We start from the raw sequence: 22,134 nt of genomic DNA, 5'->3' as shown, positions 1-22,134 counted from the left end.
ACCATAACCATCTCCACCATCATCATAATCATGCATGTTTAACCCATATGGGGAAGCAAGACAAAACATCATTATTTTATTGTCTGGTTGTTCACGGAAACTGTGAAATTTACTTTCTTAGATGGACTCACTAATTACATTTACTATATAAACGCATCTAAGGAAGGAGACATAAGTCTATGAAAGCTCATGTTGCCAATTTCTTTCTTTCAGTTAGTCTCAAAGGTGCTACAAGATCTCTCTATGTACTTACTGTATATATCACTTATTGAAACTTTGATATTATAAAAGTTATTATTTCCATTGCATCTGATCATTAGTTTAATTTAATCCAGTATTAAATACCTCTGTCTAATTAAAATCCCCATTGTCAATTATCCTTATAGACAGAAGGAGACAGACTGGTTTGCCTCCACCTCTAGGAAGACAGTAAAGTTCAGTAGTTTTGGTGATGGGGAGAAAGCCTGCTTTTGTCCAAGAAGACTTGTAAGGGTTCTGCTTGATAGTAGTGGAAGAAGCCTACTTCCACAGAAGCCTAAAGATCAGAGGCAGGCAGGAGAAAACAACAGTAATATCAGTGTGACAGAGGCAGCATTGTCTATGACCATTTTTAGGTGGGAGAAGATCACAGTATTGCTACCTACCTTCACTGAAGGTAGGAAATGACCAAGGATAAATTGCCAGGCATCACCAGTCTGCTGTAACACCTTAAGAAGTAGTGCCAAGTTGTTTTGCTCATAACAGACAGAAAAATCCTAGTAGCAAGTAACATGAGTCCTGGGAAAAGACTCACAGGGAAGGAAGAAAGGAAGAGTGCTCTATCCCCTGGTGGATTTAGGTCCTGGTCTCTCTTCCCCAATCCTCAAGAGACTTAAACAAGGAAGCAATGCCAAAGAGGAGTATGGAGGGGCAGGGAGGTGGATTTCTTAGGGAGACCTTACCAGTTAAACTTCTGGTAAGTTATCCTCTCATCACCACACTGGTTCTTTTTGTTATGCCATTGAGTCTCATCTGTATGACTGCTAGTAAAATAAAACAAAAGCATTATTTCCTCAAACAAGCTGCTATTGTATTATTCTTATCATATTATGAGTCAAGCTGCTACTAGTAGTACTACTACTTCATTCTCTGTTTTATTTGTATCCCACATTTTCTCCAAAACTTGGACTCAAATCAGCTTTAATGGAGTTGTAACAGACTTATACGACAGATTCTCTGCGCTTACCTTCTTGACTCAAGAAGTTAGGAGCATGCTGAGAATGATGCTTTGCTTTTTTGCATATTTGCCTGCTTTGGTGCTCCATTGCCTTTGGACCTCTTTGGTCCAGGTCTTCAGCTGTAGAATGCTGAAAGTACTGGAGGAAGCTGTTTTAGGACAGATATATGACCAAACCAAAAGAGCTTAAATTAAAAATATATAGCAGAGTTGTTCAAGCTGTGGCTAGACATCCATTTGTTGTGGATGATGTTTCCTGCATCAAACAGTATTTTGGATCTGGTGGCTTACCTGTGAATTTGTGAAAATGGAGCAGTATAAACCTGTGTATGCTAGGCTGAACTCCAGAGAGGAAGGCTGAGATTAGATTTGTACTAACACGTTGACCATTGTTGAGCCAGTGACAAATCTCAAGGACTAAAGGATGTCAGTCAGGGATTTAACCTGCATAACCCACCAACCTCTGGCCAAGGAAGAGATTACAAGGAGAGAAGTCAAACCTGAAGAAAATTTCTTGAGTGCAGTATATTGGAACCTGCTTCCAGGCCAGACTTACTCACTGGTCTGAGCAACTTGTGATTTTTGCTGTCTCCTGCTATTGGCTATAGCTAGAACTTGGGAAAGTCACTTTCGGGACTACAACTTCTGGAATTCCCCCACCAATGACCATTTAGACTGGGGGGACTGAGTAACTTGTAGCTTAAAAAAAAAATCCATTGCCCAACCTAAGCTATAAACATTAGTTTCTTCTCCCGTTGCCCAACATAAACCAATTTGACAGGAGATGGATCTGACATGTTCCAGGATAAAAGAAGTGTAGCACATTTATTTTATAGAAACACATTTCTGAATGCTCCCATTACCACAAATCGTGCATCTTCACTTACTGGTTTTCCTCCCCCATCTCTTTTCATATCCACTATTTCTTGTTGATCAGGGAGCCTTTTCCTCCCTTTCTCCTTGTGACTTTAGTAGACTTTTAAAAAAAAAAAGCTGTCAAGAAGAGAGAAAACAACAAAAATGTTTTCTCTGCTTTTTAAACTTCAGACATTTCCTCTCAGAGAAATTGCAGGGACATATTTGTCAGGCAAGAGTGTGACTGTCAGAATAACAGCAGCTGTCTTAATTAGTAATGGTCAAACTTCTCTCAGTGAGGAGGCAAAGGCTTTCATGGCTGGCATCCATAGTTTTTTGTGGGTTTTTCGGGCTATGTGGCCAGGTTCTAGAAGAGTTTATTCCTGATGTTATGCCAGCATCTGTGGCTGGCATCTTCTCTGAAGATGCTAGCCACAGATGCTCGCAAAATGTCAGGAAAAAGGGGCTCCCCGACTCACCCAGCCAGGCCGTGTTGCTGCCAGGAGCTTCCCTGCCTCGCCACCTCCTGTGTGCCCAGCTGTGCCCCAGCATGCCTTACTGGGGTGAGCAGGCCCGTTATTGGCCAGCTGGGAGGGAATCAGGAGGTTCTTTCACCTCCAGCTGGTCTCTCTATGAGGCTGGAGGACCTCTCAGTGGTAAGCCCCGGACCTCCAGGCAGCTGATTGGTTGGCTTGCCTGGGGGGGTAGGGCTCCCTCCCTCCAGGCTTCTCCAACAGCCAGGCCTAATTAATCCACATGGCATGGAGCACCAGCGCCATTATTGCTCAGCTCTGCCACCCTCCCTCTCTAAAGTTTGTGTTTTGTCTATCACAACTCCTGGGGCGGCAGCATAGGTCATGGATCTGGTGGGTGTGGTTCCCAGGGCTGCGTAGCACTGGATCGGGAGTCCTTTGGGACCCGGGTGTGCTGAGGGCAAGTGTTGTGGCCATTGTGGGGGCCACTTCGTGGTAGCGCCTCCCGGTGACTAGGAGCTTGAGTTAGAACATGTGATCGGCCGGTTGCATGTCTGTGAGATGGCTTTCGATTAGCCCCTAGGTCATCCTGAAGCCTCACCGTGACCACCGTGACTGGGGGGTTGTTCGATATTCCAGATCCTGACCTCATGCTTTGAACCAACCCTACATTGTTGCTGTTTGTTTAATAAAGTTGTGGCCTTTCCTCCAATCTTGGATCTTGGTTTTATTTGGCGGCACCCATCCAAGGCAACAAACTCTTCTAGAACATGGCCATGTAGCCTGAAAAATTCACAAAAAAGAATCCTTATATGTATATATATGGACAGGATTATGTGGATGTAAGAAGAAGAGTGGTTAGATAGGATGGAAAGTTCCTTGGTATTCATGTGATTTTATGTTTGTACGTCATGTAACTTGATAAGTTTATGTGTTTAAATGTATGTTATTGGATGTATATATAGTGTGTGTGTGTGTGTGTGTGTGTGTGTGTGTGTGTGTGTATAAAACCTATTCTCTCAGTGAAATTCAAAAATGGATCACTCATGAATAATCTCAGGGATGTTTTCTTTTTTGGTGGGATAACTTTTTATGAAAGACTTTAAAATTAATTATTAGGTTGGTTACACTACTTTCAATTGGTCTAGTGCGTATCTGCACACATGTCCCTAGACACAAATTGCTTCTTCTACAAAGCAAAACAAATACAGCTGAAGGAAGATGTTTATGACACTAGGAACTGAGAAAGACCCATCCGTGTCTTAGGGGTAAGGACACAATTGCTGTCTTTTTGTAACCAAATACATATATTCCCACACTACTCCCATTTGTTGACTCACCTGTTTTTGATGGCATCACAAAATCATACACACACACACACACACACACACATCCCTTTATGGGAGAAAAAGACCCTCTGAGGCCACTTCTGGAACACATTATGGTGTATGAGGGTGCAAAGGCATTCTTCAACCATGAAGACCACCTTACTTGTCACAAAGGGAGCAGCTACACTGTAAAAATAATGCATTTTAACACCACTATAAGTGCCCCAGCTCATCCGATGGAATCCTGGAATTTGTAGTTTTACAAAGTTTTTTAACTTCCTGTGCCAAAGTGTGACAGTGCCTCCCAAAACTACATATCCCAGAATTCTGTAGGATGGAGTCATGGTAGTTAAAATGGTGTCAAACTTCATTATTTCCACAGTGTAGATGCACTCTAAATTGCAAGCAGCAGTTGCACAGTCAATGGGTGTGTGGAGAGTCTTGTTTTTCATTTCAAGTTGTAGAAGAACTCGGAGGGAAATCATAATTGTCCTGTTTTCCTTGAGAGTGCTATGAGCAGGCAAATTTATATTCCAAATGAGTTTCCACAGCATCTCATCTTAATTAGAAACCTTGCTTGTTAACTCTATATTATATGTTGCCTAGGCTGTGGCATATTTTTTTCCTCCATGCACCCACCATGGGCAGAAAACTCAAAGGACGCATATCCATACCTTGCAAATTCAAAAATTTGAAAAACGTAGTGATAGCTTTCAAGCCCGCAGATCAATTTTTCAAAGGGTATTTTTTTTTAAAAAAAAAAAATGTGTTAATTGGCTAAAGAAGGCACATTCTAGTATTCAGTTTCATAACAACACCTGTAATTGCTAGGGATTTAGATTTAGAAAATTAGAGTTGGTTCTAGCATATCTTAATCAGGAAGTGAATGATGTGATGTACCCTCTGACCTCAGCAAGGGCAGTCTTGTGTGAGGAGCCTGCTTCAGGTGGTAAATGCTGGAAAGTGGCATTACCTGAATCCTGTCAGTTACACCCAACCCAAACAGATTTATTGTATTAATTGTTGAATAGTGAATCAAATTCCATTGATTCAATGGGTGTACTGTAGTTGCAGCTATCAATACAATACAGGCCTAGATGTGTCACTCAGCTTGCCCTGACAACCACCAACAGCAATAGCAATAGCACGTATATTTCTATACCATTAGCAGTGAGAACAGCACTCTCTAAGTGTTTTACAGTCTGTAAGTAAATTGACCCCAACAAGCTGGGTACTCATTTTACTGACCTACAAAGGTATAGAAGGCTGAGTCACCCTTGGAGCCCCTGGCATCATACTTACAACCTTGTGGTTGCATTACCAGCATTTAACCACTGGGCCACCAGGGTGATCATTGGCAATAGATTATTTCTCCAACATGGCAAAGAATAGTAGGAAGAAATTACTTTTAAGAAGTAACTTTCCAAGATTTGATTTGTGTCTTTCAAAGTAGTGTGATGCACTTATCTCCTGTGTGCTCTTTCTTAACGCACCTCCACCTCTCCTCTATCTATGGCATGTACCATTATGTGCATCAGGAAACTGAAGACATCACTTTATATTTGATAGTCAAGGAAAGAGCACCTTCTGATTCCTGCACTTGAAACCAGCTTCTCATGAGTGAAGGATGCTTTTGTTATTACCGTACATACTCGACTATAAGTTGATCTCATGTGTAAGTCAAGGGCAAGTTTGGGGGTCAAAAGTATGGATTTTGATATGGCCCATGGGTAAGTCGAAGATAAAACTTAAGGGCCTGTAACAAAGGATGTAAAGGACAAAGAAAAGGAAAATGATGCCGGATAACTTACAAAATTCTGCTAGGCATAACTGTTTCTGCTTACTCTAAAAGGCTGAGTGGATGAGAGAGTAGAGGGGGGTCATTGCTTCTTTTAGGTGCTCCTGGGAAGGGCTAAACCTGCACCTTTCACCACTCTACTCAGAGAAGGGTTAAAATACAGTACTTATATTGACCCATGGATAACTTGACCAAGGTTTTTTGGGCCAATTTTTTGACTAAAATGTCTAGACTTATACATGAGTATATACAATAGTTCTTCATTAGCAAAGTAATACAGGTAAAAAGCACGGTAATGGAAGCAGGGCTTACAAGGTCAAAGAACTGGGCTTTTCTTATTATCAGGGATGTTGATTTTGGCAGCTACCCTCCTTGGGCTACTCTAGTTCTGTAGTTCCTTCAGGCTTGAGTATAGGATACACAGTAGTTGGGGGGGGGGTGAAGCTGGATTTCCCTAGCCATGATTAGATTCTTGCAACCTTTTCCTGTTGTAATGCAAAATATTTTCTGGTGGCTAGGCCTTGAATAGACAATTAAGACCCATTAGTTTTGGTGAATGGGATAAAATGGGTTTGTTGATCAATGCAGCTTCTGGCATTTATGGACTTTCCTTGGATGTGACAGTCATGTACAAAGAATTACCTTGAGGCCACATATGGCCTCCATATCTGTTTTTTCAGTCTTGAATCTTGAAGACTGTTTGAATCACCTCTTTTTTTCTGTCCAAATAAAAGGGAAAGTAAATTCTTTCAGTCAGAAATCTCAAAATCTGGCAAGTCATATTTTGAATCAGTAGTGTCCCACCTCCCACTGTTCAAAATAAAAATACAGCCACCCCTCTTTTTTCACAGGGTATCCATTCTGGACCTCCTCTTGAAAACAGAGTTTTGCTTATATTCAAGCCCCATTGCCTTGAATATAGGTGCAGGAGCGTAGGCACGCTCCCCATTCATTCTCCCTCCATTCATCCCTCACGCATAAGCAAGGGACACAAGTATGAAGACTGCGAGAATAGAGGGAGGACTTAGATGAGATCATGCACCAGGAGACATACACGGCTATGTTTCACATGATTACATCTCCATAGTTGCACCTCAAAACCCATCTTGTGAGCTGTGCAACCCTGCTTCAATCTGGCTATTTCTATGTTGTCATAGAAGTGGGAAATTAGAGGGAATGAGTCTAGCTGTTTTGCTTTAGCTGGATGCACTGTGATAGGCATCTCTGAGTATCTTTGGGATCTCTCTGCTGATAACATTTTTGATGTCCAGACAAAGAAAAATAGCTGAACACATTTCTGATCCTCCTTGTGCTCAACAACAACCTGGAAATGATTGTGTTAGTGGTGGGGGCTATGCCACTCACAAGATAAACTTGGCACATCTGTGGGCAGTTCACAGGTGGGAACAGAATGCCAACTTATGCAATGCCCCAAAAAGTAAGCTGCAAGAGCTTAAGGCCAACTTATATCATCGTAACTTATTATAACAATGCCAATCTCAGTTTTTTAAAACCACAAGTAATAAGTTCCAAATGTTATGACCATTTCTGTTTTTGGCAATGCTGGTAGTCTATGTGATCCTGGAGATTTCCATGGGCAAAACATTCCTCCATCAGGCTGGATCCTATTATCCACCATTGGGGTGACTTGAGATCACTAAGCTCTAATCTTGTTGGGCAACTGCAAATATGTAACCTACAGGTATTCTTTTGCAATTGCCATGACCCATTAGAAAAGACAATGATTCTGGAGAAGGAAGAGGGAGTAAAAAGAGAGGAAGACTACATGCCAGATGGATAGACTCAATCAGGAAGACCATGGGTCTGAACCTACAGGACCTGAGTAGAGAGGTAGAGAATAGAGGGGCCTGGAGAAGTCTCATTCATAGGGTCGCCACAAGTCAAGGTTGACTCAAAGGCAGCTAACAACAACAAAAACATATTCACAACCCATATGCAACCCCTAATTTAGGGGCTACGTCGCAACCATGAAAGCCTCCTAAACCCCATTTACTGGTTAGCAGCTGCTGCGCTCAACAGGGGTCTGTTCCCCTGTCAGTCAGGAAGCAGCTGTATGCCTGATATTCCCACCCACCCCATTTGTGTGAGCAATCTCCTGTGATAGGGATCCTTTTTGTTCCATTTGTGCCAGAGATCTCTCACAGAAAGGGATGAGAATATCAGGCACCTGTTTCTTCATCCACAGGGAAACAAAGCCCTGTAAATCCCTACAGCTGCTTACCAATAATTGGCATTTTGGAGGTTCATGCTAGAATTTACTACATAGCAACGTCATTATGGTGCTACGTAGTATGCAATCGTCATATAAGATTCCAGCAATGCTTTATTAAAATTTAAAATTTGGGAAAGTGTGGGGAATGGTGAGTGTATGATGGTGGGCACTTTACTCTGCCCAACCTTAATATAACCTGACATATTGTTCAGTATTTAGAAGACTGCATGCCAGATTAATGTAACGTTTGGGTTTGACCAAAAAAAAAAATAAAAAAAAAATAGCCATTAATAACCAAACGTGACCCCAAGTGAGGGGTTTATTAGGTGCTGCAGATCAAGATACTAATAAATGATAACTGCACAGTTGCTCCATTCATGGGGTACATTGAAAGTAGTAGTTACAGCAGGACCAAAGGGGTCTTTTGAGCTGCCTGTTTCAATGTGCCCTGTGACCAGAAAAGGTCTGCAATCACCATTGACCAAGGTCCTTGATCTACAGTATCTCAGAAGCACTTCAGTTGTGGCACTGCCTGGTTTTAGGAAGGATGGTATCAGCAGAAGTAACCACTGTACAATGATTGTCAAAGCTATTTCTGACAACACAGGATGTCAGCCAAAGGATTATTGCCATTTACATTTTGGATTGCTTTGGAATCTCTAAGCAACTTGTTTCAGATGGTTCAGTTTCTTTCACATTCTTTTTAAAAAAATCTTCAGTTATTCAAGCACCATCTACCAAAGTAATTTTCAGTTCACAGTTGCTTTTGGAGTGTGTATGAATAGCTGAAATTGTGACTCAACTGCAGGGGTAATTGTATGAAAAGCGAGTTAATTTTTGTTTAACTCCTATGACTTGATGTATTCAGCACATTGAAAACTGACAGTGTGCCACTGTTTCAAAATAAGAAGATTGTTTTTCTTTGACAGATAAGTACATTACTATCATGAGGTCTTAGATGTTTTAGCTAAAAGGATTTGCAGCTTCTGTGGAACTTATAAAATATCCATTAGGAATCCAATGGCTAAATATATTTTTAAAGGATCACTGGAAGTACAGAGAAAAACAACTTTTGTAGTGTTCTAGGGCTCAAATGTTGGACTTCATGAAGCCCACAAGTGTAGTTAGATAGGATTTGGGAAACTGCAATTGAAGGCTGTTCCACTATAACCTGTTTCTGTCATCCACAAAGCACCTGTAGCAAGCCACCATCAATCTGGTTCAGGGAGAACTATGCCTCTTTGTTTCACATGCTTGGTGTGACATATTTATCCTTTACATTCTGAGGTTGTAAAATAGCAATATATGTAGGAAACTCAAGAAGTCTTTTTAGGCCAATTGATTTAGTGGGATGATGTGAATAAAGTTCACTAATAAGATGGGGAAATATGTTTTTTTTAAAAATTATTTGATTAAAAAAGGATTACAGGGAAAAAAGAAAAGGGGCAAAAAAGAAAGAAAAGGGCATAAAAGAGGAGGGGAGGTACATAGGATATGAACATGTCCGGGTGGATACATTTGTATAAGATGACTATATTTCTAAAACTCCATTTCCTTGAAGTTGACATCTATAAAAATAGACCCAGATGTTCTTACCATGGAACAATAGCTGGAAAACATTTATCTCCCCAACCTTGGAGTATAAGTCTTTTAGTAACAGTGAAAGCATGTAGGATCCAACCATGTTGATGATGAGTTATATTTTACATCAAATTAAAAATACTTTAGAAGAACATAATAATTTTCGTGTGTAATTATCTGTCTTTTCTGTGTGTCATCTTTGGGTTCATGGGCCTCAGGTTAGATAAATTCATATTGGGATTTGTAAAGATCATATTCATTGCCAATTTACTTCTTTGGTCAAAATGATACTTCCAGGAATCTGGTCTGTTGGTAGTATAACCTACTTGAAGTAGTCATTCTGCTTCAGATGTTACTGGGATATCCCAGTGTCTCCAACAGCATAGTTTGTAATCTCCGTAGTAGATGTTAGCAAGGCCTTAATGTGGCACAATATTTTTTAGTGACTTCCAGCCTTTCACTTTGACAGAAACTTGTTGTACTGCATTTTATGAAAATCCAAAGAGCAGTACACAATAAGATGTACACTTTGATCCTCATGAAAGTGATGGAATTCAGAATTGGCTTTAGATTTTCTAACAGAAGAGTCATTCACTAAATAACATCTGTCCTCTTAGCAGCAAAATTATGCTTTGTGCAAAGGGCTACTAGAGAAGCAACAAACCACTTACAGTAAATTCCAGCTAAGCCTCTAAATAAAAAATACAGTATGTTGATCTGAAGTTGGCCTTTTTTTCAGGTGAAGCTGCTGCTAGCTCACTCCCCAACCCCTTGTGTGTTATCAAGACTTAGATATCCAAAGGCCTTGGGGAGGTTAGGTTGGTTTCTTGGATTGCCAGTTAGTCTCCCTTCCCTCATTATGCTGTTTGCACAGCTTGATGAGATTCTAATATATCCCTGTCCAAATTTGTTTGGAAGAGAATTGTTTGTTCTTAAACAGCACTTGTAGAGTTGCTACCCAATTTCTCCCAAAGCAAAACTTAAGTCAGATAGAAAGAGTTTTCTTAAGTGAGGGATTACTTTAATTTCTCAGAGGGCTTCACACAAATCTAAATGGCTGACAGATTCTGCCTAAAGTGAGATTCAAGTTTGACGTGGATGTTTCTGGAGGAATCTGGAGGAATTTAAATAGCAGTTAATGTAACTTTATATAAATTTCTCTGGAAGTTTTGCCTATCTTAATGGCCATGAGAAAGAAATAGTGCTTTCCTAGAACAGTGACAGACTAACTGGACTATTCTTGACTGTCCCCAGGCTCCCAGGTTAAGGGATTTACAACATTACGGTTCCTGATTGAGCCTTCAGATGCTGTTACCATGCGAGGAAGTAATGTCTTACTCAACTGTACAGCAGAATCAGAGCAAGGATCTCCAGTCATCAAATGGAAGAAGGATGGTGCTTTTTTAAACTTGGCAGTGGATGAGAGAAGGCAGCAGTTTTCCAATGGATCTCTTTTGATACAAAATATAGTCCATTCCAGACACCATAAACCTGATGAGGGCCTTTATCAGTGTGAAGCATCATTAGAAGGAATTGGAGCCATCATCAGTCGGACAGCCAAAGTCTCAGTAGCAGGTAAGAATTCGCTTTTTGTAGTACAATAGAGCATTTTCATTCTAACTCGGCATGGTTGGATTACTCTGAGACATATTGAAATGTTTATTTTTGTTGGGAAACTTAGATTGGAATTTATATCTTAATCGTTCCTAGGGCAGAGGTCCTCAATGGAGCTTTATCTGGGGACTTTGTTGTTTCCAGATAGAATTTAAGGCCTTATGCCTTCAGCTAGTTTTGATTAAAAGTAGGAATTGCTGTAAAGTGAGCCAGATGAACAAGAAAGTCTCTGTGCAGCAATATGGCAAAAGAGATCAAGAAGTCCTCTACCCTCAAGAAGAATGTTCAGATTAGATTTGGTCACTAGTCTGCAAATTTTGTGGACCATGTACCTGCTCTTGGCTACATATTGCCTTCTCATGCTCCTCTCCCAAATTGATTAGAGATGGATTTGATGTTCTTACAAACATTATTGTTAACATTGAGTGAAATATAACCTGAGATTGAAAGATATGCACAAAGGTGCAACAATTGCTAGGGGACAAACAAAGTATACTCTTCATACTGTGCTAGTGGGTCTGATGAAAACATATAGTTGGCCAGCTGTTGGGAAAGGGTGATTCACCAGATATTTCCATGTTCAGATTCTTCAGAACAGTTACAGTAGAACTGAACCAATAGGAAGATCTCATAACGGACAAAAAGGTCCCCCAGAGTCCACCAAAGCCATTTAAACATACTAACTCTTGAGAGAGAGAATTGGCAAAAAGCACTTTGGGTCTACCCCAGCCCCCATTAAAACTGAAAATAGAAAGCCCTAACTTCAGTTGTTATTAGAAGCTACAGCTGCCAGTCACAAAATAGCACCTCATCTTCTCCCTTTTTTGACCCACTTTAGTGTTGTGTTTATGTGGAGAGCTTAAAGAGAAATGTATCGGATCTTGGTATCAGAAATGTATCTATGTCTTTCTGTTTTTCTACGTAAAATGGCTAATACGTTTTCAGTATTTCACAAGATGGGGGATATCAAGTACTGAAGACAGTAGTCTAATTGATCCAGCAGAGTGATAGTACAAAAATGTACCAATGGCCAGAGAACAGTAACATCATTTTCTTAGGTGTCTCTACACTAATGAACAGAGCATGGGAAATAAGCACAATGAACTTGATCTCTTTATATAGGAAGGCAAATATTATTTAACAGGAATCACTGAAACCTGATGGGATGAGTCTCATGATTGGAGTGTTATTACAGAAGGGTATAACCTATCCCAAAGAAATATACCCAACAAAACAGGATTATATGCCAAGGATTTGTACACCTGCGAGGAGATCTGTGACTGAAAGCATGAAAAACAGATAGAGAACTTTTGGGAACAAATCAAAAGATTGGAAATATCAGTGATATCGTTGTGAGGGTCTACTATAAACACTTCTCCACAAAACACACTGAATACCTGGCTGATGTCTTCATCTAACAGATGACCAAACATTCAAGAAGGAGAGAGAGAGTAGTAATGGGAGACTTCAATCACTCTGATATTTGCTGTGAGTAAAAATCCAGATTGTTTGCAGATTGTTTCAATGATGTTTATCACACTATACTCTTAAAGTGCTACTATTCCACTTTGACTCCTCTAGCTGCCTCCTGTTGGATTCTGGTATTGGCAGTTTTAAGGAGGGGTATTTAGAATTCTCAGGGAGAGAAGTTCTCTGCCTGAGAATTCTAAATACCCCTCCTTAAAACTGCAAATCCCAGAATGCAACAGGAGGCAGCTAGAGGAGTCAAAGTGGAATAGTAGCACTTTAAGAGTATAGTGTGATAAACATCATTGTTTAAGAGGTAGAGGAGACAAGAAGGGGAGCAACTATTTTGGACCTGCTCCTAACCAACAAAGAAGAAGTGATCAACAGACTGGACATAGCAGGAATTTTGGGAAGGAATAATCACAATCCCCTGGAATTTGTTGGACCCAGGAAGTGGAAGCCAAATATGACCAATAAAAAAATTTGCAATTTAAGAAAATAAATTTTGGTAAGCTTAGGGAAATACGGGGTGAAATTTCATGATCAGAAATGCTCAAAAGAAAGAGAATTCATGATGGAAATGAAATATTAAAGACACAGTTACAAATAATTCCACTGAGGGAGAAAAATGGAAGGTGACTAAAGAAACCAGGAAAAATGTATAGAGAACTCTCAGATATACTGGGATTCAAAGGAGAGAGGTAAAAATTAGAAGGGGGAAAATCACTATGAAAGAATGCAAACAAATAGATAGTACTTGTTCAGACAAAGTCAGAAAAGATAAAGCTCAGAATTAGCTTGAAAAACTGAGTTTGAGTTTTAGTCAAACAACTTAGAATATTAAGTAAGTACAAGGACAGACAAAAAAAAACTTTTTTTTCTTTCCTTCAAAATACATTGTTACTTTTCCACCAAAATGAAGTTAGACATGACATTGCTGCCACAGTAATTTATTTCTGACAAGCTACTATTCATGCTTAAATATGTCTAATCAGCCCTTTGTTGCTATTTGATATTTGAAGCATATTTATTATCTTCAAAAACAAGAGGCAGCCTTTGAAGCTAGAAATTAACGGCTTTCCAGATTAATTCAGGGTCAGAAAAAAATAAAATACCAAACTTTTGCATAATGTAAAATGTACTTTAATAATATTATTTCCCCCTTTTCTACTTAGTTGTTCTTGGATGACAGGAATTCATTAGACAACTTACTGGATTCAAAAACATTCATTTCAGCAACTAATTTTGGGGATGAAGTGCCTCTTCTCTTGAGCTGACGCAAGTTGGCCACTTCTAGAAGCACAAGATGCTTTGGGGTGTTGAACAAATACTTGAATTCAAATCCATGAACCTTGTGATGGTTGTCAAATTTAACACTTTGCAACATCCGGATGTCTAAAGAGTGCTGCTGTTAGTACTTATTAATCTACTGTTTTGCACTTTGGAAATTTTGCTCTTTTACATTTGTCATGACATATTGGAATAACCAGTCCATAGAACTTAGAGGGAAACTTACAAACTCCAATGGTCCTTTCACACTACACAGTTATAAGGTTATGATTCCACTTGAATTGTTGTGGTTCCATCCAATGGAATCCTGGGATCTGGAAGGGTTTTTTTTTTGGGGGGGGGGGGGGAGGAGGTATTTAGAATTCTCACATAGAGAGCTCTAGTGATTCCCCAAATTACAAAACCCAGGTTTTTTTAAGTTGTTGCCATGGCAATTAAAGTGGAATCATAACTATAATTGTATAGTCTAAAAGGACTAGTGATGCATTCAAGTCTTTTACTCCAAATCTCAAGTACAAGTCCCAAGTCTCTATCTTCAAATCTCAAGTTAGGTCTGAAATGCTTGTAAGCTACTTTCAAGTTAAGTCTCAAGTCTGAGAGACAACATTTAACTGAAAAAGGGAAAATGGAGTGCATTTTTCAGAGGGGAACAGCAAATGTGTTAAGCAATGGGTTTGAGGTGGTATTTTAGATCTGCTTGGCAGTTTGTCCTTGCTGCACATTGGATGAGTCTTCTAAAGCTTTTCAAGAGCTTCAGAAAGATCCTTCTGGTTAAAGCTCATTGTCCAACACATTTGCTGTTTCCTTCCAAGAAATATGTCCCACTCTCTAGGCACGGATCTTGCCAGCTGCTCAAAGTGAATGATGTTAGCACTTCAGTTGCTAAAATATACATGTCAAATTGAGTCGAATTGAGCCAAGTCAAGTCAGCACGTAATATCAGTCCAGTGTATTTTATCCTGAAAGTCTTATTGTCAATGATTATAAATCAGAAGAGGCATTTCAGCATATTAGAATGGAGAAGAAGGAGATAGGGAAGTTGTAAAATACCTGTGAAACCACCAAATTATGACATCAAGGAAAAGATCCCAGAGGCTGGGATTCCAGGAGGGACAGTTTTAACCATTGGGTTTCCCATCCCCCATTTTAAACTTGTCTTAAAGTGTAAAATCTTCTGGATGGATTTTTTTTCCTAGTTGTGGTGGTGGCTAATCCATATCGCTTTAGTCTATTTATGCTCTGGTTTCTCTTCAGACCTATTTTGCTGAATGCTGTTTTCACCAACATACTCCTTTCCTTTTTGCTTTTGTTTGTCCTGCTTTCCCTCCCTTTCTTTTATCTCTTTTCTTTTTGCATAATTGCATAACTTCCACAGTCACTTTCTATACCACTCTGCAATCAATTCTCAATTACATCCTCCTACTTGCATAATTTTATGGGACTCCCTACAAGGTCAATATTTGGAACAAATGACACATTAATCCTAGAAAGAGTAGTCCTTTCATTGGATTTGTGTTATAACACATTGAACCCCTCTTTCTGGGTGGTATCTCTTCTCTTAATGTCCAGAAGATGGAGTATGGGTTTTAGAGGGTTAAATTATTTGGGTACGGTGGGAATGTTTGGAGCCAGAGAAATAATTTCTGCAAAAAGCCAAACATAAAGGAATATTTGCCTATATGAGGAATATAAATATTGCTGAGTGAACTGGAAATATGCTTAAAATGACCCTAGTTAAAAGATTGGCAGCACACTGCTGACTTAAGGCACTGGGCAGATGGATCATAAGGAGGGGGAGAAAGAGACAAAAGAGTAATGATAATGATTTTTAAAAATGACCAGATATCATAATCTTCTTGGTAAGTATTAAGCAAAGTGAAGGAGTTTAAAACAAAATTACTTTCAGAAGAAGGTTGCTTAGGATTTTTAGGATTTTAGCTGGGGAGGATTTTTAATATGCGTGTTAGGTAGAAAATAGAGAAACAGGGGGACAATCCATCCTTTTTGTAAAACTGATGCTCACCCAATGATGCAGATGGCAGACAAAATAGAATATGGCTTTTCCATAAATGCATATTTAACTTGCTGACCTGAGAATTGTTGTGGACCTGTGGCTTAGATGACTTTAAAAGGATATTAGAAAAGCAGTCAACTAGCAGCTAAAGGTGAACTCCATCTTCAGAGACACTAGGTTCCACAATACTAGATTCTGGACAGGAATAGCTGGAAAAGACTATAATTTTCATATCTTGTTTGTGGACTTCAAGAAAGTAAATATCTTTTTGGCCATTACTGAATATAAGATGGAAGAGTAGATCAGGTGCAGGCAACCTGTGGCATTTCAGATGTTATTGGATTAAAGCCTCTGTCATGTTTTACGAGTTCGGAAGCTTCAACTACTGCAAAACATGGAAGCCAGATTGGTCACCGGTTCTTCTAGGTTTGACCATATAACACCAATCATAAACGATCTTCATTGGCTCCAAATCTGCTTCCAGGCACAATACAAGGTGTTGGTTATTACCTTTAAAGCCCTACATGGTTTTGGTCCAAGTTACTTACAGGAATGCGTCTCCCTGTACAATCTGCCCCACACTCTTAGAACGAAGGGGAAGAACTTGTTGGAAGTAACAACAACCAAATACATTTCAACTTCCCAAAGAGCTTTCATGATAGCTGCTCCAAGACTGTGGAATAGTCTCCCAGAAGAGATCTGTCTTACTGCCTCCCTGGAAACCTTCAGGAAGGCAGTTAAGATGGAGCTCTTCTGGCAAGCATACCCACCTGATTTTTGGTAAGACACGAATCCACTTCCTGAACTCTACTGTCGCCTGTGATATCTTGTTTTTAATTGCTAATTGTTATGTATTTTATCGAATTGTGTGTTATTCTGTATTGTTTCTTAAATTAGGTTGTGATCCCGCCTAGATCCACTCGGGAGAGGCGGGAAAATACAAATATATTATTATTATTATTATTATTATTATTATTATTATTATTACTAGAGAGCCAGTGTGGCATAGGATTTTGGGTGCTGGACTATGGAGATTATCAGATGGAGGAGCAAAGTGTCCTTATCCCATCCTTAACCCATGGTATTCACATGATCAGGGGGAAGATTATTGTACCCTCTTCTGCTTATCCCATTCTTCTCCCATCCGCAAAGAGTAATGGACCCGTCATTTGGTATTAATGGGAGTTTCCGTTAATACCAAATGACAGGTCCATTATTTTTTATGGATGGGAGAAGAATGGGATAAGCATATGGGGTGTGTGATAATCTTTCCCCCAATCACATGAATACCATGGGTTAAGAACATGATAAGATGCTTTGCTCCCATCTGATAAAATTATATGACTCTGAAAACCAGGTTTTGATTCTCAGCTTGGCCATGAAACCCAGTGGGTGAAGTTAGGCAAATCACACTCTCAGCCTCACAGGATGGCAATGGCAGGACCTGAAGGCAGCCCAGCATAGATGTGTGGATGGAGTATTATGCTCCACTTGTATGGGTGCAAGTTCTCAATCATACTTTTTTGTTCGGGAATAAAAGGGTCTCAAAACCCAGTATGGCATCTCATGGCTACCATGCCAGTATAGTGATGAATCCCATCTGTATTTCAATCCAGACTTTAAAAGTGCAATGCCAGGTGTTCCTTTATGGATCCTTGACTCTTGGGCAAGTCACATTCTTTCAGCCTCATAGGATAGCAATAGCATACGTACTCTGAACAAATCTTGCCAAGAAAACTCCATGACTTGGAAGGCCTTGGGGTCACCATAAGTCAGAAATGACTTGAAGACACACAACAACAGCAACAACAACAACAACAACAACCACAACATCAACAACAAACCCATATGCATTAAAATTTGGAAAGGATTCACAACCTTGCTGATACAGAAGCCACCAGCTGGCACTGCACTGGAATTAATTTCGATTTGAAAATTGCAGAAGTTCAATGGCCTTGATATTTGTGGTGGTGTTGTGTGTCTTCAAAACATTACCCTAGCATTGAGTTTTCTTGGCAACTAATGTGCATATCCCTTTTAATAAAAGTTTATTCACAAACACATGAGAATCATATGAGAACCTGCCTTGAAAAATATTTGATACAGAAGACTATGTTCCCCTCACACTGCCCAGTTTAAAGCACTTTGATACCATGTTAACCTCCATACCTTGGTTCCCATGGAATTTATAGTTTGGAGAGGAAGTAGAATTCTCTGTTAGTGAATTTTAAATAACTCTCCAAATGACAAATCCCAAGATTCTATTTGATGGAACCATGAATATTAACATGATAACAAAGTGCTATAATTGTATAATGTCAAAAAATCTCTTGATTGATACATAGAGATCAGAAAAGTCCAATATGTGAATTCCTGCTCCCTCTCTTGCATAAGCAGATTTTGCAAAATTTCTACAGGGTGTGTTTTTGTAACTGAGAAATAGTTTCCAGTTATTACAGCAGTGGGATATTCCACTGGGAATTTTCAAAGGAGAACTAAATCTTTGGCTTCTGTGAGCCGATAAAGACATGTTTTATCTGCTGTAGAGCAAGCTGTATGAACATAAAACTTCTATCACCCCGATGTTTTTCTGATAGTATACAATATCCCATGCTGAAATTCATTGCATTTCCCCCAGACTCCACTGGAGTATGCCATCCTCTGACTAAAAGTCTTTCCCTGCTTGTTTCGTGCTGTTTCACTTGGAGCCAAGAGTTTCTTTCTGGAGTCCAGCTGCTCCTTTCTTTCTATGGTTGTTTGAAGAGAGTACCTAGTAATGTGAAGCCCCTTGTTTTCAGGAGACAACATTTTGTTCCACCTGATTCATTACAACAATCTCTCTCTTTCCCTCTCATCAAGCATGTCTGTCTGTCTGTGCATCTGTCTATCTATCTATCTATCATCATCATCATCATCATCTTCAAAACCTTGTAGGAACAAAGACCATCAGATCATCAGGTTCAATTCTTATTTTTCCCCCTTTTAGAGAAGGAATATTTACTTATTAGGAGCTGACATATTGTACAGTAGTGGTCTGGGTGTTGATTGGAGTTTGGAAAATCAGAGTTCAAATCCCTTCTCAGCCATGAAAATCTGTTAAGTGATCTTCGGCGAGTCACATTTTCTTGGCAAACCTTCTCAGAATCATTCTTCCCAAGAAATCCCCATGGTAGGACCCTATAAATCAGAGCTGACTTGAAGACACATAACAACAACATTCCATTTCAGGCTGGAAGGTGATATGAGAATACCATAAACAAACAAACACCTTTATATCTGGGGTCTATTTACCTTGAGTCTAGCAGCTGCCTTGAGTCCCTATACTGGGAGGAAGGTGGGATATCAATCAATCAATCAATCAATCAATCAATCAATCAATCATCTTTCTCTACCATTAAATAACATTGTCTGTGAAGTTCATGATATTTAAACATACAATAAAACATTTAAAATATACTAGAAACAATCATGGTCACCAAGCAGCACAAAATGATGACATCTGGCCTCCTATAAAATAGGTTATTCTGAATTATAAAGCCTGAGGAAATAAAGACATCTCCATCTGATGCTGGAATAAGTATAGTCAAGCACCCAAAAGAGAGCATTGCATAATCAAGGTGTCATAATCAGTGAGAAGATCCTTTTTCTGGTGGCCACTCACTGTAACATTTGGGGAGGGGGGCTTAAGATGTGTGTCCACTGGAGATTTCAATGTAGGGGCAGGCCAATAAATTGATCCTTCAGGTAGTATGATCTCAATCTGTGAATTGCCAAGAAACCATCGTTTTTAATTACACCTAGAAATAGGCTGAATTACTGAGTATTAGCTGCCCTTCTCCCTGCTTCTCTCAACATCTGTGTAAAGACATCTGTGGTCTGGTCAACTGATAGGTCCTACATACTGAATAACTCTTGTTATAAATAGCTATCATGCTTCTCTGCAAAACAGTAATGGAGCCACCCTTAAGCAGATTGCAGCAGGTCCTAGGAGGAAGCAACAAAGTCTTGGGGGAGAGAACTGTGAGATCAGTATGCTGTCTGGAGGATGTTGCTTCATCACCTATGCTGGAGATTCATTTGTTGATCCATGGAATATAAAGTGCTGCCATCTTGCTTTTTCCCCTGAAGCTCCAAAATTGGGCTTACCCTGCTTACTGACTCTGTGTGATTAGACTATATCATCAGGAATTCTGTTTGTGACAGATGGACACTTTATACATGTGCATGTCTTGTTTTGAGTGGTGCACAGAGACTATTTGGCGTCCCATCCAAAACCTCCCACTGACAGTGTCAGGCTGCTTCTGTGGTGGAGCAGGAGAGAGGAAAGTATGGAGGCAGTCAAACAGGATAAGACTGTCTCTCATCTCTCCTGCAGTTCACTAGAGAAAAAGAGAGAGGAAGAGGAACCTGCAGCAGGCATGAGAGGCAGAAGTGGCAGACCCTGCCTCCTTCCCCTCCATGGTCATTTAGAATAATAGAATCATAAAGTTAGAAGAGACCATAAGGACCCCTACCATGCAGGAATACACAATCAAAGCATTCCCAACAGATGTTCATCTAGCCTCAGTTTAAAAACCTCCACAGATGGAGACTCCACCATTCTTTGAGGGAGTGTGTTCCACTGTCATACAGCTCTTACTGTCTGGAAGCTCTTTCCAATGTTGAATTGGAATCCCTTTTCCTGTAGTTTGAATCCATTGTTCTGAGTTCTCTACTTTGGAGCTGCAGAAAACAAGTTTGGTCTATCTTCAATATGACATCATTTAAAATTTAATGGCTATAGCAAAAGGCCCTGGGGTTTTCATAGATTCATAGAATACAATCATAGAATCGTAGAGTTGGAAGAGACCACAAGGGCCATCCAGTCCAACCCCCTGCCATGCAGGAAATCTCAATCAAAGCATACCCGAAAGATGGCATGCAGCCTCTGCTTAAAGACCTCCAAGGAAGGAGACTCCACTACACTCCGAGGGAGTGTGTTCCACTGTCGAACAGCCCTTACTGTCAGGAAGTTCCTCCTAATGTTCAGGTGGAATCTCTTTTCCTGTAGCTTGCATCCATTGTTCCGGGTCCTGTTCTCTGGAGCAGCAGAAAACAAGCTTGCTCTCTCCTGAATATGACATCCCTTCAAATATTTAAATAGGGCTATCATATCACCTCTCAACCTTCTTTTCTCCAGGCTAAACATCCCCAGCTCCCTAAGGTGTTCCACATAGGATATGGTTTCCAGACGCGTCACCATTTTAGTCACCCTCCTTTGGACACACTCCAGTTTCTCAATATCCTTTTTGAATTGTGGTGCCCAGAACTGGACACAATATTCCAGGTGGGGCCTGACCAGAGCAGAATAGAGTGGCACTATTACTTCCCTTGATCTAGACACTATACTTTTATTTTTTTTTCTCTACCTCCTTGTGCAATGTTTTTTTTTAAAAAAATTATTTTATTTTAACTTTGCATGACATACAAATATATAAAGCCGTACAAATTAATACACGAGAAGGAAAAGAAAAATATATACATATGTACTTAAATATATGTAAATTTATAAGCTAAGTACTTCTGTTGTAAGGGCATAATGCCTTTTAACGGATATTTGACAATTCCTGCTGTCATCATCCATTAGTAAATTTTTTACGCGTGATAGAGTCTTTTTCTGTTGGATCACATGATTACTTTACTTTAAGTAATCGGGTGAGTAAGGGATTCCCCCCCCCCTTATACCCAGAGTTTATTCATTTTTTTCCCTTTTTTTGACAGTTTTGATCTGTTTTCTCATTAATCATCATACTTATTTTATCCATTTCTTTCAATTCGATTACCTTAATTAGCCATTCTTCCAATAGATCGTTATTCCCCCTTTCCAATATTTAGCGAACACTAGATGCGCTGCTGTTACTAAATACAATATAACATGTAGTTCATCTCGACATATTTTCTCTTTGAGATCAACTGTAATATTTAGTAAATATAGTTGGGGTTTCAATCTTAATTCACGTTGGAAAATATTCTGAATTTTCCTGTGTATACTTTCCCAATAACTTTTTGCAACTTTGCAATCCCACCACATGTTGAACAGTGTTGCTTCATTCTCGCCACATTTCCAGCATTTACTTTCTTTTAAGTTTTTAATTTTTGCCAATTTTGACGGAGACATATGCCATCTATATGGCATTTTGTAATAGTTATCAATTAAGCTGGCACTTCTGGTAAATTTTATATCTTTCTTCCATGCTCTTTCCCAGTCATTTAATGGAATTGGTTC

At 39.6% G+C, this 22,134-nt stretch overlaps 1 protein-coding gene across 1 annotated transcript in view; it reads left to right on the top strand.

Moving 5' to 3' along the window:
* The first annotated feature begins 10,757 nt into the window (after window positions 1-10,757).
* LOC149324180 (netrin receptor DCC-like) overlaps window positions 10,758-22,134 on the top strand; it is a 173,459-nt gene continuing 162,082 nt past the window's right edge. The window contains exon 1 of the mRNA XM_089499204.1: window positions 10,758-11,059. Coding sequence (XP_089355330.1) covers window positions 10,801-11,059 — 259 coding nt within the window. The 5' untranslated portion in view covers window positions 10,758-10,800. The remainder of the gene's footprint in view (window positions 11,060-22,134) is intronic.

Source organism: Sceloporus occidentalis, unplaced genomic scaffold, assembly GCF_023333645.1.
Source record: "Sceloporus occidentalis isolate IW3139 unplaced genomic scaffold, rSceOcc1.0.p SCAF_1, whole genome shotgun sequence".
NCBI lineage: Eukaryota > Metazoa > Chordata > Lepidosauria > Squamata > Phrynosomatidae > Sceloporus > Sceloporus occidentalis.
The sequence above is the reverse complement of the archived record's forward strand: the minus strand, read 5'-3'. Positions and strand labels throughout refer to the sequence as shown.